An 18,121-nucleotide genomic window follows, 5' to 3' on the forward strand; every position below is an offset into this window, starting at 1 on the left:
AAGCCACTAAGTACTTAAATATATACACAGAAACATTTAAATGTTTAAACGCTTTTCTTCCTCCTTTTGCTAGGAGGAATGATAAATATCAACTGTTTTCCCGATAAACAAAAGGAGCTCAGCCGCTGAAACAGGCTGTTCTGAATCAGAAAGCTAGATGCTATAAATAAGTGTGCATCCTTATTTTCTGTTGTGCCAAAGGCTAACATACTCATTATACTCACTGAGAAACACTTCCTGGAAGCCTAATTGGTATAGAGCTCAGTCCCTGTTCTACCAGCCATGGTACCAGGAAAATACCAGCTCTCGGAAAGAGCAGACCCAGAGGATCCTAGGGCTATCAGGGAACTTGGGAACATCCAGCTGAAGTCCCCAAGGAAAGGACATTTGTCATCTTGGCTTCCTCTCACCTCAAAACTCCTGATGTTTTGTTTTGGGAGTTGGTGTGTGTGGGGGATACCCTAGATAGCAGGAGAGCAGCCTCTCTGCCTGCCAGTGAGAAAGCCTTGAATGAAGGAAGCAGGAGTGTGTCACGTGACCCAAGCACAGCCAAGCAGATGCTCCTGCCAGAGTGTGGGGTCTAGAGCTGAGACAGGAGCACCTGGGGTGTTTGCCGTTCCCAGTGGCTGGGCCTAGGGGCCATAGTAGCAGCAGAGTTGGTGGAGGCCCTTGAGTGAATGGTGTCCTCCCAACCGGGGTCAGGGCCCTTGGCTTCTTAATTTCTGCTCACACCCATTCTTCAGCCTTCTGTGGATCCTGTGAGCAGTACCCACGGATGAATGCCTTTTCTGCTTGAGTGAACGAACGACTCGGGTTCTGCTACCTACAACCAAGGCCCTGAAAGTACACCTGATCATATGCTTCAGGCTCTTACAAACAGTCCCTGCCACCTAGCCCACAGGCAGTCATAATATTTCTGCTTGAGAAGCTTCTAGAATAGGGAATTCACAATCTGAATAGTAGCTAGAAGTCAAGTCAGGCACCCTCTGTGTGGATTCTGGGCAAGCCCTTTAACCTCTGTATCCAGACTCCTCACTGCAAAATGGGAAATATAATAGTAATTGATGTAGTGGGTTATCAGGAAGATTAAATTAGTTAATACATATAAGCAATAACAGTACCTCAGATGGGAGCTGGAGCTACTCAGCACCAGATAAAGGTTAACTATCAGCTGTTTTTTAAATTTAACATTTTTAAAAATATTTTATATATATATTTCTAAGAGACACACAGAGAGAGGCAGAGACACAGGCAGAGGGAAAAGCAGGCTCCATGAAGGGAGCCTGATGCAGGACTCAATCCCAGGACCCCAGGATCACACCCTGAGCCGAAGGCAGATGCTCAACCACTGAGCCACCCGGGCATCCCCCCAAATATAACATTCTTATATTAAGAAAGAAACTGTATGATATCTATCACTTTATCTAAAAGAAAAATTTGAATATGAAAGTTCAAATCCATCTCAGAAATAAACCACTTATTCTACAAAATGCTTCCTTTTTTAAAAAATTTTTTAAATTAATTAATTTATGATAGTCACAGAGAGAGAGAGAGAGAGAGAGAGGCAGAGACACAGGCAGAGGGAGAAGCAGGCTTCATGCACCGGGAGCCCAATGTGGGATTCGATCCCGGGTCTCCAGGATCACACCCTGGGCCAAAGGCAGGCGCTAAACCGCTGCGCCACCCAGGGATCCCCAAAATGCTTCCTTATCTCAGGATTCAATATGAGATCCTTGAAAATAGGGCACAACTTTACAAAACCTGACTAGAATGCACAATTTACTATTTATTTCCTTAACAAGTGGTATGGACTGAATGTCTGTGTCCCACACTCATGTTGAAACCGAATGCTCAATACGATGGTGTTAAGAGGTGAGGCCTCTGGGACATGATTAGATCATGAAGGTGGAGCCCTCAGGAATGGGCTTAACACCTTCATAAAAGAGGGGAGATCCCTTGCCCCCTCCCCCATGGGAGGACACGGTGGGAGAAGTCCACCGTCTGCAACCTAGATGGGGACCCTCACCAGACACCAAATCTGTTGGAGCCATGATCTTGGGCTTTGGTCCTCCAGAACTGTAAGAGATAAATGCTTACTGTTTACAAGCCCCCAGTCTGTGGTATTCTGTTGTAGCAGTCTGAAGGGGCAACAAACCTGCGCACTGACTGTGCAGTCAGGAACCTTTTTTTAAAAAAATTTCTTATTTATTCATTTGAGATAGAGAATGAGCTGGGAGAGGGGCAGAGGCAGAGGGACAGGGAGAATCAGGCTCCTTGCTGAGCAGGGAGCCTGATGCAGGGCTTGATTCCAGGACCCCGGGATCATGACCTGACCTGAAGGCAGATGCTCAACCAGCTGAGCGAGCCACCCAGGCGCCCCACCAGGAGCTGTTCTGACTGCTTTACAAGAACTGCCCCATGCTGGTCCTACCAACCCTACAAGGGCCAGCAGGCATAGTTATGGTCCTCCATTTACAGATGGGGAAATGGGAACGCAGATTAGAGTCTGGGGTCCTCCGCGTGACTCTGTAGGCTCTCAGTGAGGTGGTGGATGAGGCAGGACCTGAACCCAGGCGGTCTGGTTCCAGAGCTGGAGCTCCGAACCACAACCTTCTGCTGCCTCTGCAACTTTAATTACAGACATGCCACTCACGCTTCACTTATCAGGCCCACTCATGCTGCATAAAGCAAACTATAGCTAAATAAAAGGCCCCTAAAAATGCCACATGTTCCCTGAACTATTTTGGAGATTCAGCAATATTTTTTTACCGCTAACAGGGTTCTTGCTCCCACGGCCTCATTGGGATCCACGAGGCCACACAGCACAGAGGCCTTTCCAGCTTGCAGAATGTTCAAGAAACCTCACAGACCTCATGAAACCCACCAGCGCCACAGCGTCAAAGGCGCTCAGGTTGTGTCAGGCAGGCATGCCCCCTCTGCTGCCTTGTCTTTCGCTGACCTCTGCCAGTCTGGACCTCCTTCCTATAACTAAAACAATCCACAGCCCATGGTAAGTCACAGGTGTGATATAAGGAGAGTCTGGAAATACAAGTCAGCAAGTATAAATTAGCCCTTCACCCCCAATTCTGAGGCATTTGAGCTCCTGACGGCTCCGTCCTCCAGGAATGCTTGGCATCTCACACATGGTGATGACACGCTGGCTCTGAGAAGGTGCCCAGATAGCTCCAGATGCTTCTGAAAGCTCGATGCTAAGCATGGGCTTGGACACATAGCATGTCCTTCCCTGCGCCCCGTACACGTCGGGAGTACACAGCCTCTCAGGCTCAGGTCAACCTCAGGAACAAAAGGATGCCCTCCCCTGACGAAGATGCATCTGAGAGTCGCAGGCCCGTGGGTTGGCCCTGGAGGCATTTGCTACCCACAGCTTGGGCTCCTTAGATGGGGCCTTTGCTCACCTGGGTCTGACCACCTCTTTTAAACACCCTAATCAGATCTCTGTATGGCTCAGCGGTTTAGTGCCTGCCTTCGGCCCAGGGCATGATCCTGGAGTTCCAGGACTGAATCCCACATTGGGCTCCCTGCATGGAGCCTGCTTCTCCCTCTGCCTGTGTCTCTGCCTCTCTCTCCGTGTCTCTCATGAATAAATAAATAAATCTTAAATAAATAAATAAACATCCTACTCATCTCTGTGAGAAAGGAAAAGTTTCCAATTTTAATGGAGTGGGGGAGATTGCAATCAGAACACATGCTATAAAATAAAACAGAAGTGTTCACATTTCTGTAATGGCTCCAGTCTGAAAGAAGGACTGATGGAGCCGACTTCTGAGAACACATGGGTGTCCATGCTCTGGGGGCAGCAGCTGCATGAGGCCAAGTGGGAGCAGTCACGGGGTGAAGGTGCTGGCCCTGCAGCCCACTGCCCAGGCTTCACCCACACTCCCTACTCACCAGCCAGTTTGTTGTGGGGTTAAATGAAATGGCAGATGTCACAGGCTGAGAAGAGTATTTGCCACAGAGCCAGCGCTATAAACATGTTACTGTTGATGGTGCTTTTATGAGGAATACAGGAGTAGCAGATAGCAATGGGGTAAGGGTTTGACCCAGAGGGAAAATGAAGAGGAGAAAGAGGAGCCCCGGCAACGGCACGCAGGTGCCGGTGGATGGCAAAGGAAGAATGGAAAAGGAGAGACGACAGGGAGATTCCAGCCCTTTGGCACTTGCAGTGTCTTGTGTAGAGGTGGCAGGGTGGCCTGTGCCGAGGGACATGGGGCAGATTCCTGGGTCACACACATCAGGCGGCAGGTGACATCCCCAAGCCACCTACCTTGCAAGAAAAAAAGGGGGACGTGGTGGAGGTGTTATTTCCACCAGGAAAGACAGGTCTGTTCATTGTAATCACACTCTTGCCACATCACTAAGTCTCAGATAATGTTCATTTAATGCCACGAATATTTGGTAGGACAACAATAATTAGGCCCATTTAGGGAGGCCTAAATTGAGAGAGGTTGTCAAAATGCCACTTGCAAAAATGTTCTTTCCTTTTGAGAGCAAGAGTTCATCCTTTCCAGTCTCTTGTTTTGGCTTTTCATAAACCTACCCACCTCTGAGGGGGCTCTGGGAACGAGAAGCTCTTCTGGCACAAGGAAGGGATGTGGCAATTACCTTCCGAGTACCCAAATCCCAATGACATGAGCTGGGTGCGTGGCAGTGACAGCTGGACAATACCACGAGCAAGGAAAAGCCAAAGCCTATTTTTGGAATTCAAGAGTGAGATTCAGCAGCCAGAACCCATGGGGGAGGGGACAGGAAGAAAATAATCAGATATCCTGCAAATTCAGCCTGGAGCTTAAGTCCACAATCCATCAGCACTGAAATAGAACAAATAACACAGGGAACTGTCTTCATTATTCACCTCAGTGGGCAGGTTGGCCGTATCCTCAAAGTTCTCATATCATAGACCCCTCATCTGATTAGGAAAATTTTCTTTTCTACGTCATATATACTTAATGAGTTTGTGGATAAATGTAATCCTTGGCAGGTGTGTAAAACTGTGGGTTTTAAAAAACTGTAACGTGGTATATAAGACAATATTTCATGCCTTTACTTTTAGCAGTAAAAAAGTATCCAAGCAGTTGGGACATTCGGACCACTCACTATCTGAGGCCACAGAATGACACAGTCAGAGAGCGTGTTGGGACCTTGGGCATTGCCCAACCTCATCCTTACTCTACAGATGTGGAAACTGAGACCCAGAGAGAAGAACAGGACCTGCCCAGGGTCACACAGTGGCAGACCTGACATTAGAGCTTTGGTGCTCAGTTCTGAGCTCCCATTTCTAAATTAACTAAAAATAAAAGTACAAATTACAGTGGAGTTTGAGAGCTCTACTCTACCAGAGTCTGGGTCCAGGAAAAGCTTGGAAAACTCATGCTTTTGGGACTCTTGGCTACAAATCAAATTTCTCCTACCCAGGTTTTGAGGAACCAGATGATGCCCAGCAAGCCTTGCTTAATAAGTTTTCTCCTCTGAAATGAGACATAAAGCAGAGCAAACCCCACATCCGTGCCCCCATCCCATTTATCTTTTGGCTTTAAAACACCAATATTGCTCCAAACAGAGGGTTCTCAAAGCTTTACTGCTTTGGCAAAAGCTTAAGTTAAAGGATACCATTGCCTCTGGCCATGGTGGGAGGAGTAGAGAGTGGGCTGTTTTGCAAAGGTCACGGACTTTATTATAGAACTTGAATGCTGGACGCCATCCTCTGGCACACTCAGTGCTCCACCATATGAGCAACTCGAGCAAGTTTTCATAGCCCGTCAAGGGTCTCCAGGGTCCTATTCAAATACTGTTCCCTCTGCCTTTGTGCTGATGTAGCTGCTCCTTGTTATTCTTTCATTTTGCAAGAATAACAAACTCAAGAAATGGGTGTTTGGTTCATCTACCACCTCCCCCTTTACTGCCTCTTACCCTGGGTCTTCATCTGTTTTCTGTCCCCCTGTCCTGGCCGGCCTGGGACACTGGGTGTTTGCTCTTGGACAAGGCTGCAGCTTTGCCCACGCCAGGAGGGAGGGAGCAGAGTGAGGAGTCAGGGTAACAGCGGCCCAGGGGAGCGTCCCACACAGAACAGTTGCTCAGTGAGTGCTCAAATGAGGGGTAAACCTGGGTCAAGTGAGGATCCATTCTTCCAGATATCCTTTAAGGGGGCCACCCAAGTGAGAGAGCACTTGGGAAGAGTACCCACAAAATGTTGAGATTCTGGAGCTGGGGCCGTGTCAGAGAGAGTGGAGGTCGGTGCTCTCTGTACGGCCTAAGATGGAATCTAACCTGCTGCCTGTTGGCAGAGAGTCCGAAAGCTAAGTGTCATTTTATAGATGGACATTTGCCATCAGTTTGACGAGAGGAAATATTCACTTTGAATCCAAATTAAGTGAAAAGTCATTCTCCCAAACAATCCCATTCTTCTTATTAGCAGACCCATATTACAGAAGGTTGTACTCACTACTGTATTTTGAATTTAATCAATAAAAATTCTGTGAAAATTTGTTTTCTCTCTTGTCATACCTACACCATCTCCTTGATTTTGCCTCTTGGTCCTCAAAGACTAAAATATTTAGGGCCTGGCTCTTTACAGAAAAGTTTGCCAGTCCCCAAACTAAAGGAATGGGATACTTTGTGCTAAAGGGAAGACAATATAATAGTTGCCTCCAATTTGCTGGCTCATTGTTGAGGCAGAAATGAACTTGCCCTGTTGCTCCGAAGACACAGCACAGGTGGAAGTGACCCAAGACAAACTTCAGATCCATCCTTTCTAAAAACCAGGGAGGAACAGAAAGGTACGTACTACAAACCAAGAGCTGTGCTGGCTATTTTATGCTCTATTGTCTCATCAAGCTTTGTAACCATTTCTGAGGTGGAAGCCCAGAGTGGTGAACCCTTCCCCAAATCACACACTCAGAAATGAACACTTTCCAAAATCACAAGCTAGGGAAGAGTAAGTGCCAGGATTTGAACTCAGGTGTGCTTTGACTCCAAGGCTGGTTTTTTTTGTTTTTTTGTTTTTTTTCACTATTCCGTGAACGTGAAGAGTCAAGCATCATCTTATCTGCCAGGGTAATTACAGAGCGGTGCTTACTTGAGAAAGCAGATTATCAAGACCACGGATAAGAACAGTAATATGCACTTTGCATACACTATGTCTTCCATCTTTACAATAACCCTCAGAGTTAGGTCCGATCAGTATCTGTATTTTCCCCATAAGGGGACAGGTTTATTTATTTATTTTAAAGATTTTATCTATATATTCATGAGAGACACAGAGGGAGAGGCAGAGATACAGGCAGAGGGAGAAGTAGGCTCCATGCAGGGAGCCTGAAGTGATACTCAATCTCGGATCCCGGGATCATGACTGGAGCCAGGGGCAGACGCTCAACCACTAAGCCACCCAGGTGCCCCAAGGGGACAGGTCTAGACAGGCAAAGGAATCTTCCTAAGTTCATATTCAGCATGTAAAGCAGCAGAACTGAGATTTAAACAAACATCTGATATCAAAACATGAGCTATTACTGGGAGGGCAATACTATCCAAATGATCTACAGTGTCGACACAATCTCTATGAAAATTCTAACAGTTTTCTTTGCCGAAGTGGAAAAGCCAATCTTCAAATTCATGTGGACTTGCAAGAGGCCCCAGAGGGGCAGAACAATCTTGAAAAAGAGCAGAGATGGAGGACTCATATTTCTTGATTTCAAAGTTTATAACAAAACTATGGTAATCAAAACCACATGGTTTTGGCATATTGAAAAACATATAGACCAATGGACTGGAGCTGAGATCCCAGAAACAAGCCCATGCACCTCTAATCAACTGATTTTTGACCACGGCACCTGGTCCATTCAAAGGAGAAAGAACACTCAACAAATGTTGTTAGGACAAGTGGATTTCCACATGCAAAGAATGAAGTTGGATCCCTACTTAAATACAAAAATTAACTTAAAATGAACAATATGCTAAATATAAGAGCAAAAACCATAAAATTCTTACAGGAAAACATAGGAGTAAATCTCCACAACCTTGAATTTGGCAATGGATTCTTAGATATGATACCAACATGAGTATGAGCAACATGCATGAGCAACAACAACAATAAAAATTGACATAATAGACTTCATCAGCATTAAAAGCTTTTGTGGATCAAAGGACGTTATCAAGTGGAAAGACATCCACAAAATGGGAGAAATACTTATAAATCACATCTGTTAAGGGTTTATCATCCACAATAAATTAAGAACTCCCATAACCTAACAATAAAAAGACAAACCCAAATTAAAAACAGGCAAAGGTCTTGAATAGATATTTCTCCAAACAAGACATAGAACTGGCCAAAACGCACATGAAAAGATATTCAACATCATTAGTCATTTGGGAAATGCAAATAATAACCTACCATGAAATGCCATTTCACATCTACTAAGGTGGCTACGACAAAACAAAGCAAAACGGAAGTAACAAGTATTGACGAGGATGTGGTGAACTTGGAAACCTTGTGCCTTGCTGCCAGGAATGGAAAATGGGGCAGCTGCTGGGAAAAATAGTTTGGTAGTTCTTTAAAAAGTTAAACACAGAATTACCATATGAGCCAGCAATTCCACTCTTGGATATATACTTAAAAAAACTGAAAACAGGAACTCTAATATGTCTACGCCAATGTTCATTGCAGCATTATTCACAATAGTCAAAAGGTAGAAACACTACACATGTCCACCAAGAGATGAATGGATAAACAAAATGTGGCATATGCCTACAAAGGGATATGATGTATCTGAAAAGGAATGGAGCCCGATACATGCTAGCTGATGTGTTATCACAACAGAGTGGAACCCTGAAAACGTTAGGCTAAGTAAAAGAAGCCAGACATAAGAAACAAGTACTACATGGTTCCATCTACATGATGCAAATTCAAGAAGCAGACAGAAAGTAGGTCGGAGTTACCAGGTTTGCAGGGTGGGGGAGGACAGAAAAGGGACAGACAGTAAAGTAAAAATCTTTACTGTTTGATGGGTAAAGAGTTTCTGTTTGGGGTGATGGAAAATTTGGAAATAGTCATGAAAGTTGCACAATATTGTGAATGTAACCAATGCCACTGAATTGTACACCTTAAGAAGGTTAAAATGGCAAATTAAAATGCATTGAGAGCCATAAAAAGAGAGCAGCGATCCTTAATTCAAGAAATACTTTCGTAATGGTAGAAATGTAGGTGCCAGTGGCCATGTCAGTAGCTGAGATTCTTTGGGGAAGGCCTGCCATGCAGGGTCCTAATCCCTGCTGGGTGACCCCAAAGCTGGACAAGAGTTGGGATCTGTACTGTGCTCTGCCCCACACAGGGATCAGCTCTTCCTTGTTACCTATTTCCCAGTTACATGACCTTTACCCTTTGGGTCCCCCGGGGAATATATACTCACTGCATATCCAGGGAGTTTTTCTCAAAAATCAAAGGGAAGGGAGCAGGATGAGAAGGTATGTTGGCTTTGAAGCACTGATTTAGCAAGTTTTCCTAAGCACGTACCATGACCTAAGCATTCTGCCGTGATCCCTCTGCGGTCTTCAGATCTATTGGTCGGGTCACACCAACACCTCCTAGGGAGCCCGGCACCTAGGTCAAAGCTGGGCTTTGGCGGTCCAAGGGGGGCTGCACAAAACACCAAACTCTAGTAGGAACTGACAAATGGTAGGCCTGTTAAGCAGACTCAGACGTGCAAGTGTTTCTCACAATGCTCCCGGATTGAATAAGTGTTTGGGTTAGGAAATGTGTAAATGTCCCTTTGGTACAAGCACTAGCCAGACAGTTCTACCCACAGAACTATAATGTTGTTGAGATTTACCACAAACAAATGAATCGGAGTTCAACGGAAAAGATAAAAATATCATTTGTCTTTAAAGCTGCCGTATCTATGTAGAGGGGACACATTCACCCTTCTGAAGGGACCCCATAACATTCTGTCAAAATGGAGCCATTAATAGTCAGATTCAAGAAACAAACCTACTTGGCAGTTTGGGTTCATTCTCAAAAACAGAGGAAGCAATGCTTGTTGCTTTACTTTTAATAGCACAGGTTGTCATGCCAACTAGCGCTGCTGTTTAAATTGAAGGGGGAAGAAAGAAGTGTTCCTTCCTACACAAGCCTTTCAGCGAGGCTCACAATTAGTCTTTTAAAAACACGAAAACTCATCACGCTGGAGATATGGTAAACATTGTGCTTATATTTAAACCTGTCAGAGTGAGGATGTGATAAACCTCTGGTTTGTATTTCCTTTGTACGGTGCTCCCTGCCCAGTATCTGGCTGCGCTGTGTCCTACAAAGAAGAAAGGCGTTTTGTGGGCATGCACTGAGGCAGCCCATCTCGGGACAGGAGAAGAGCCCTCCATCTGGAATAAACACAACTGATGAAAGAGAGGACGGTTTTCTTGTGAGAGTGGCTCTGCTCCCCCGAAGGCACGGTTCCTGAAAGGCTGGGTGCTCACAAGGCTGCACGACACACTGATGTCAGTGATAGGAGGAGAGAAGATGACAAGACAAGTTAGGTGCTGTGGCGGAGGGACCCTGTCCTCTCCCCTGTCTGTGCAGGAGTGCGGAGGGGCCCAGCTCAACCCTGGAGGCGAGCTAGCTGGAGAGCATGCTGTGACTGATGCTGGCTGGGGACAAGAGAAGGCAGGAAAGTCTGAGGACTGCGGGGCGGGGGGATGTAAGGGGTCTTCTCCCACAAGAGCCTGGCCTTCGTTAACTTCTGTTTATAAAAGGTTCCAGCTGGCAGCAAGGAAGGTCTGTGCGGTGTCATGAAGGCAGGGAAGACCTGCTCACCAATAGGCTGAAGGGTGATGTGGCCAGATCCCATCAGCGAGGGGCAATAAGCAAGTCTGTACCAAGATGTCGGGGGGGGGGGGGGGCAGATAGCCTGGCCCTGTGCTTTCTGTTCAGTGTCCCCTCTCACCTATCCTCCGTGATGGTAAGCCCTTGGCTCCTGGCTCCTCAGGGCCTCATGCCCTCGTACCCCCATGGTCTTGAGGATGGAGGTGCCTCTCTGCCCTGAGACGTTTTAATTCCTGCTAGCTCCTGAAGAGCCAATGCACGTACCAGTCATTCCTCCTCTCTCAAGGGCACCCCAACCCCAAATGCATCTGCAACTCACCAGTCTGTTCACCTGCAAGGAGCATGCCTTGTGCTAACCAGTCTTCTCTATTCAGTTGTCTTTTTTGTGTCTTTCTGCTTGATCTCCCAAGCTAGACTGGAAGTTTCTGGAAGCCAAAAGACCTTTCTCTGTACCTTGTGTTGTTTCCTGTGCTCCTGGAAACTCCTGGGCCAGAGGGAGTGGGAAGAGTGCAGTAGCTGGGCTCCGTTCTGAGCACCTAACATGGTTTAGTGAATAGACCCCATGATTATCTGAGACAGGTATGATTATCATCCCCACTTTACAGAAGGAAAAACTGAGGCATAAAGGGTGATCCTTGCCAGGATCACACAACCTGTAAACGGCAGACCCAGAACCCAAACCCAAGCTCCCAGACACAATGCCCGGGCCCTGGGACACAGCAGATGGCTACCTTGGCTTTGAGGGCTCATGAGACAGAGACAGGGTGTGTGGAGTGCCATTGGAGGGGAGAAAAATGAGTGGGAACATCTACAATATGACACATATCATACTATCCCATTGCTTGGAACTTACATAAGTGTACATGCTTCTATTCATAAAGAGCTACATGAAAAAATGGTCTCTACTAGGTCAATGGATAGACAATCTGCTCTCTCAGGAAGGTGGGACTCTAAGTGACTTTTATTTCCTTTTCCATACTTGTAGGTATCGTTTGATTATTCAAGGAGTCTGCAAGGTGCTGCGTATTGCAAAAAAAAAGATAGCCGATGAAGTCACTTTCATTATGGGAAGAAAAGGAAAACGAAACAAAAGAAAAAGAAAAAAATAAAACAGGGGTAGGGGAATGGGAAAAGCCACAAAATGTTTCTGCAGAGAAGGGTGGCATGCCACTCCTGTGCCTCGGAAAGATCGCTCTGGAGACAATGCGGGAAGTGGAGACAGAGAGACAGGCTGTGCTACCACGATGAACGACGTGACGATAATCACTCACACTTAGGGGCCCACAGAAGTAGGATCGGGAGTTTAAGATCCAGCTGCCCCCACAGCAGCACTACTCACCAGTCAAATGATCACCAGATACATGGTTGAACAGACTGTGCTAGATCTAGATAATGGGACATTACTCCACCACAGAAGGAGTGAGGTTCTGATATGGGCCACAGCATGGATGACTTTGAAAACATGACGCTGAGTGAGAGAAGCCAGACACAAAAGGTCATTTACTGGATGGTTCTAGTTATAGGAAATACCCCAGATGGGTAAATCCATTGAGTCAGAAAGCAGATTGGTAGTAGACAGGGACTGGGGGAGGGGGATGTAGGACAGCTGCTTACTGGGGATGGATCTCCTTCTGGGGTGCTGAAAATGTTGTGGAATTCAACAGAAGTGATGCCTGCACAGCAGCAAATGTACTGAGCGCCACTGAATTGGACACTTTTAAGATGGTTACATTTATGCTATAGGAATTTACCCCAATTAAAAAACAGTACAGTTAGCCCTTTGACCTGAAGCCTGAGAAAATGAAAGGGCAGACGAGAAGAGGAGAAGGAGAAGGAGAAGGAGAAGGAGAAGGAGGAGAAGGGGGAGGGGGAGGAGGAGGAGGAGGAGAAGGGAGGAGAAGAAGGAGGAGAAGAAGAAAGAAGAAGAAGAAAGAAGAAGAAGAAAGAAGAAGAAGAAAGAAGAAAGAAGGAAGAAGGAAGAAGGAAGAAGTAAGAAGAAGATCATCCCAGCAAATGAAGGAAGCAGGACACTCGGGCCTGGGACTAGGGGAGAGATGGTCCATGCTCAGCCAAGGGTGGCCCTTCCAAAACCAAGCACCCAGACGCCACTGCCTCCGGACACCTTCTCCTACAATGCCTGTTTTAGTTAAAAGATCTGAGACAAGATGAGCATCACATGTTTGGTGGGGGGAGCTCCAACTGCCAAACTAAGTAGAAAGAGCAAGAAAGGTTGAAGCCATGTATTCAAATGCTCTACTACTGGATGCAGACCCTGCGTGGAGGCCTCCCTAGTACCAGCCACACCAGACAGCAGGTGCCTGCTGCTTGGCTGCCTCCCCCGGGGCTGGAGGCTGCTCATGGGCAGGGACCATGCCTCGCACAAGGATGTATCCCAGCCTAAATCACAGCCCCTGGCTCACATCCATGTGTTACAGAAATGAATGTCCTCCATTTTCCATATCTTATCAGCTGATTTATAGTTTTAATAGGTAAAAACACAGATATGGTATAAAGTTCAAAAGCCTCCAAGGAATGTACAGTGGTAAACTGCCCCTTCCCCTACTCTTGTACCCCACCACCTGTGAGGCAACCTCTGTTACTGTCCCCGTCGCTTTAAATGTGACCAGTGCAGAGAAGTTCTGAATTGCAAAACTTCCAGCAACCAGTCAGACTACCTAGTGATTCGGGCATCAGGTCATCCCAAGATGGAAGCCACATGTGATACAAAGATGAAAGTCACTGGAGTGAAAACAGGTCCCAGGATTCTGTGCTGGGAGGAGGCACATGCCAGGCTTGCAGAGGAATGCTGCTAAGGTGACAGCCGTCCCCCTAGAGTCATTCATGGCATGACGAGAAGTCCGCGGGCAGGGGCCATCAGGCCAGCCAAGCGTGCCAGCCACCTCAAGTTCCTCACACCTGTTTCTGACGTTGGCGAATTTCAAGCTGAGCAAAGGCCACGCTGCTACATGATGGGATGAAGGTAGGCATGCCAACCACCGCCAACCTTGGCCCCAGAGAGATGCTTTCTTTAGTGGTTTATCTGGGGGGGAGAAAAGTTCCCCTGAGAAGAACTCAGCTGTGAGCTGGGTGGCACTGTCCCCAGAGGCAGACTCCATGGTGGCCAGAGCAGCTAGGAACTAAGTAGCTTGGAGGGGAGGGTCCTGGGAAATCGAAGCACTCCCAGTGGAAAGAACGTGGGCAGAGTCCCAGGGGTGGACCAGGTGTGGCAACAACATCTGGACACACTGCTTTATGTAGCCGGCCTGCAAGGGGCTTTTTTGGAAGACTGAGTAACCACTGCCCTGTATAGTCACCAAACTGAAGACTAAAAAAAGACCCGAGCCACGCAGGCTCATCTGTCCTCCAAGGCTCCTGCCTCATGTGGCGATGCACCGGCAGGCGAGGGGGTGAGCCGGGCGCGCATCTGATTCCAGCCAATGTGTTACTATATTTCATTCCCTGTCCTCATGCCCAGGGACTGCTGCCATGTGGATAAATTTAGAAAGAAAAAGATAAATAACATGGAAAAGTCCATTTGAACAAAATGAATTGTTTTCTTTCTTTCTTTCTTTTTACACCGCTAAAGAAAAGGATAAACCGATCGTGTTACTTATTCAGCCCTGACCATGGTGGAATTTGGTATTCTGGGCAGTGGTTCAATAATGCATGACTGCAACCCAAGATGAACTAGCTTCTTCTGAAAATTGTAAAACAGTCAAGCTTCCATCCTCAACGTTTTTTAGAAGCTGAAGGAACAAAATGACAGTACCTCACACAAGATCTGGAATCAACTCAGGTCTCTCCTAAGTGAGCAAAAGTCTTTAAATGAAGACCATGTTTATTTACACGGATCCCTATACCAGGTCCCCTGACAATAAACTGTGCCTGATGGTGCCATCTCACCAGGAGTCATGCATCGCTGCTTTAGATAAAGTAAAACCTGCTTTGTAAGGAAAGTACAGATGGGAGACTTTTGGGTGATGGTAGAAATTACCCTGCAAGAGAAACTCCTTGAGGAATGCTTGCCTTCCTTCACACACAAACCACAGCCAATGGGTTTATGGGCCATAGGTAGGAAGTCACAACCAGTGAATTCCATGATCCAATCATGTAGCCCAATTCCCATTCCACAGAGTGAAGTGACGGGCCAAGGTCACATGGCTACCAGTGACAGAGGGGTCAGGACCAGGTCTCAAGGCTCCTCCCAGGGCTTCTTCTACGAGCACCACCCCCCACCTGGAAGTACCAGACTCAAGGGCTCTACCTCCGACAGCATCTCATACTGGCCTCTTCTTCCAAGGGCTATGGTCAGTAAATCATAGACCACGGACGCACTCTGCAAACTGATGAGGCGGTCGCTCTTGTGCTCAGGTATTCTGCTCAGCACAGCGTCCCGGTTGGCCTGAGAACGTAGAAGAGAGAAGCAGATGGTGAGCCAGCCCAGGCACACAGCTATTATTTCGTGTAGAGAAGTTGGCTAGGCCCTCCAGCCCCCGGCAGCTTGCCCAGGAGACAAGGGCAGGAATGAGTAAGGGGCTTGTCGCCTTGGGTTGTATATTCAAAATCCCCAGGGCACCTTAGCACATGGTATGGGGTATTATCCAAACACAAAGGCCTGGAGGTATGGTCCTGGAGGATGCTTGGTACCTGTCAGCAGACATCTGGAGGAAGCTTTGGGAGCTTTCTCCTGGGCGCGGGCTCACAGCCAGCCCCGCTGCAGACACAGCCAATGCTCAGGCGGCAGTACAATCACCCATCAGGTGGGGTCCTGCTATGCCTCCCTTGAAGGTCCTGCTTCTGCTAAAGGTTGGGGGAGAGGGGAACAGCCCCAGCCCCACACTGCCATCATCAAATGGTGCCATTAAGGTCCCTGGGTCCTGTAGAGACACATCATCATACTTTCCCTCTATCACTAAAGCAACATTCAGATCCCCTGTATGGCACTTTTGTCAGAACAGACAATAAAGACTAAGGCAATCTTGTTTAGGGAAGCACAAAACAGCTGTAGAAGAGAAAGCAAGAAGCAAACAGATTTTTTTTTGTTGTTGCTTTAAAGGATATTACCAGAGGACTCAAGAGAACACCTTGCCTATTGCATGTCCCCGCTCCTTGGCACAGAAATACAGCAGGCACATTCAAGCTTATTAATCTCATCTATCTGGAAATCAAATGCTCTTTACAACAACATGTTTTCATTACTTTTGAAATTTAATTTCTCTACAGACTCTCCAGACACATCAGATGTATTAGGGCTGCTAACCACTCTAACCATTTTGCTTTCCTCCCTACTAGGGAGTTCAGAATCAATTAAGTTAGATTTTGCCTCTCTTTTCTCCCCCTGCTAATTAGCAGAAGTCTCCAGATCTGTCCATCCCTAGGAGGACAGAAAGGGCCCCTTTGTTTTTCCTGTGAAAGTGGTATGTGAGGTACCAGGGTCGCTGGTCTAGGCAGGCTGACAGGCATCTGCCTGCCTGAAGTGCCCACACACCTGCTCTCTCACTAATGAGATGAAAGGCCTTCTCCGTGTGTGAGTCCAAGGCACTCACTTTTAGCCACCCATCAGTACTTACTCACTTTAGAACTCCTTGCTCTTAAATGTCAAAGACAAATAAGAATATATAAGACAGGCCACTTCCTACCAAGTGAGTCATCTCTTATGGATACAAGCCTGCTTTTGAAGATTTCATTCTAAGGTTTTCTTGTTAGAAGCGACTTTGAGCCAACCAAAAGAAGCTCTAAAGGAAATAGGAGCCTGCTGTAAGGAGTTGCATTTTATTTACTTGCTATAAATGTTTCAAATTTATTAAGGCCAATGCCTAGAAGAGAACAAAACAAAATACTACTTAAAAGAGATTTTCAAGTTATGCCAAGTATATTTTTAAAAAAAATTTTAGAGAAAGTCTATTGATGCCTTTTGATTAAAACCTCAAACAGATTCACAAATAACAAATACCCCAGAACACCATCGCAGAGGTAGTTGTGCAAATGTAGTTCTGATCACCCCCTCTCTCCTGGGCAAGTTCATTTGAGGCAAGAAAGCCATACAATGCCAAACGAAATCATACACGTGGAGACACTATGGACAAGTTGATGTTTTCTAAGATAAAGTCAGAATCAACGAAGAATACAATTTTCTCAGACACTAAAAAAATCCCACAGGAATTCTCATTGAGAATTCTGAAATTGAGCATATGCGTTTTCTGTCTAAAAACTGAAAAATCAAGAAGTCAAGGAACATGAAAAAAAGGTTTCCAAAGGAAACTTAATTTAGACTTCTACCTACATAATTATGGAATGATTTACACAGAGAGCATAATCATTTTGGTTGGAAACCCAGACCTTCACATTTACTGATGATGTCATTAGATTTCACCATCCTCTGAAGAGAGTTTCCAGAAATTAAATACCACAGAGCCAAATCTGGTGGTCTCAAAGGCATCTCAATTTTGAGTATTATTAGTTTCTATCATTTCAATTAAGGAGAGGAAAGTTGGAGATGTCATTCCCAAGACATCTACACTTTGAATAGGCATTTTAGAGATGTGGCTATGTTTTCCAAGTTCTAAACTGGAACACAATATTTTCAATCAGAATTGTCCAAGAAATCAAAAATGTGTGGTCGTCACTCTTTCAGAACTTCCCCAACATAACCAACCAAGTCTGCCCAAGGGAAACTAACTGCCAAGTTGCGAGGAGCCCAGCTTAGGATGAGGGAATGTGAGCTTGGGGGCCAACATAAGCTCCCCACCACCACCAAGAATGGATGACAAAGCGTGGTGAGACTGGCTCATTGGAAAAGCAGTCACTGAATGCCACAAAGTGCCAGCCTGCTCACATATATGCCTTCCCTGATTGTGCCAAGGCAGAGTAGAGAATGTAAATGACACCATTCTGAGTTAACAGCTGACAGTCAAGGAAAGATGAGTCAAGGGGGGCAACCTTACATCCCTCAGAGGAAGTAAGGCCAATGACGTCAAAGAGGTTCCAAATAAAAAGCAGTGGTAACTCAAGCAGTCTTGCTCTTGTAAACATTGTTGGGCCACTTCACAGAACAAGAAAATCCAAAGCTCGAAATTAAGGCAAGAATACTAGCCTCCCTGGGATGCTTGGGTGGCTCAGTGGTTAAGCCTCTGCCTTCGGCTCAGGTCATGATCCTGGGGTCCTGGGATCAAGTCCCACATCAGGCTTCCTGCAGGAAGCCTGCTTCCCCTCTGCCTGTGTCTCTGTCTCTGTGACTCTCATGAATAAATAAATAAAATCTTTTTTTTAAAAAAAAGAAGAATGTTAGCCTCCCTT

The 18,121-nt window shown here is 46.2% G+C and overlaps 1 protein-coding gene across 7 annotated transcripts in view; it reads right to left on the bottom strand.

Moving 5' to 3' along the window:
- Positions 1-18,121, bottom strand: part of TTC7B (tetratricopeptide repeat domain 7B) — a 250,364-nt gene that overhangs the window by 107,032 nt on the left and 125,211 nt on the right. For all 7 annotated transcript variants that reach the window (XM_077910343.1, XM_077910344.1, XM_077910342.1 and 4 more), the window contains one exon: positions 15,090-15,227. In XM_077910343.1, the coding sequence (XP_077766469.1) occupies positions 15,090-15,227 (138 nt within the window). The remainder of the gene's footprint in view (positions 1-15,089; positions 15,228-18,121) is intronic.

Source organism: Canis aureus, chromosome 9 (assembly GCF_053574225.1).
Source record: "Canis aureus isolate CA01 chromosome 9, VMU_Caureus_v.1.0, whole genome shotgun sequence".
In the NCBI taxonomy this organism is placed as follows: Eukaryota; Metazoa; Chordata; class Mammalia; order Carnivora; family Canidae; genus Canis; species Canis aureus.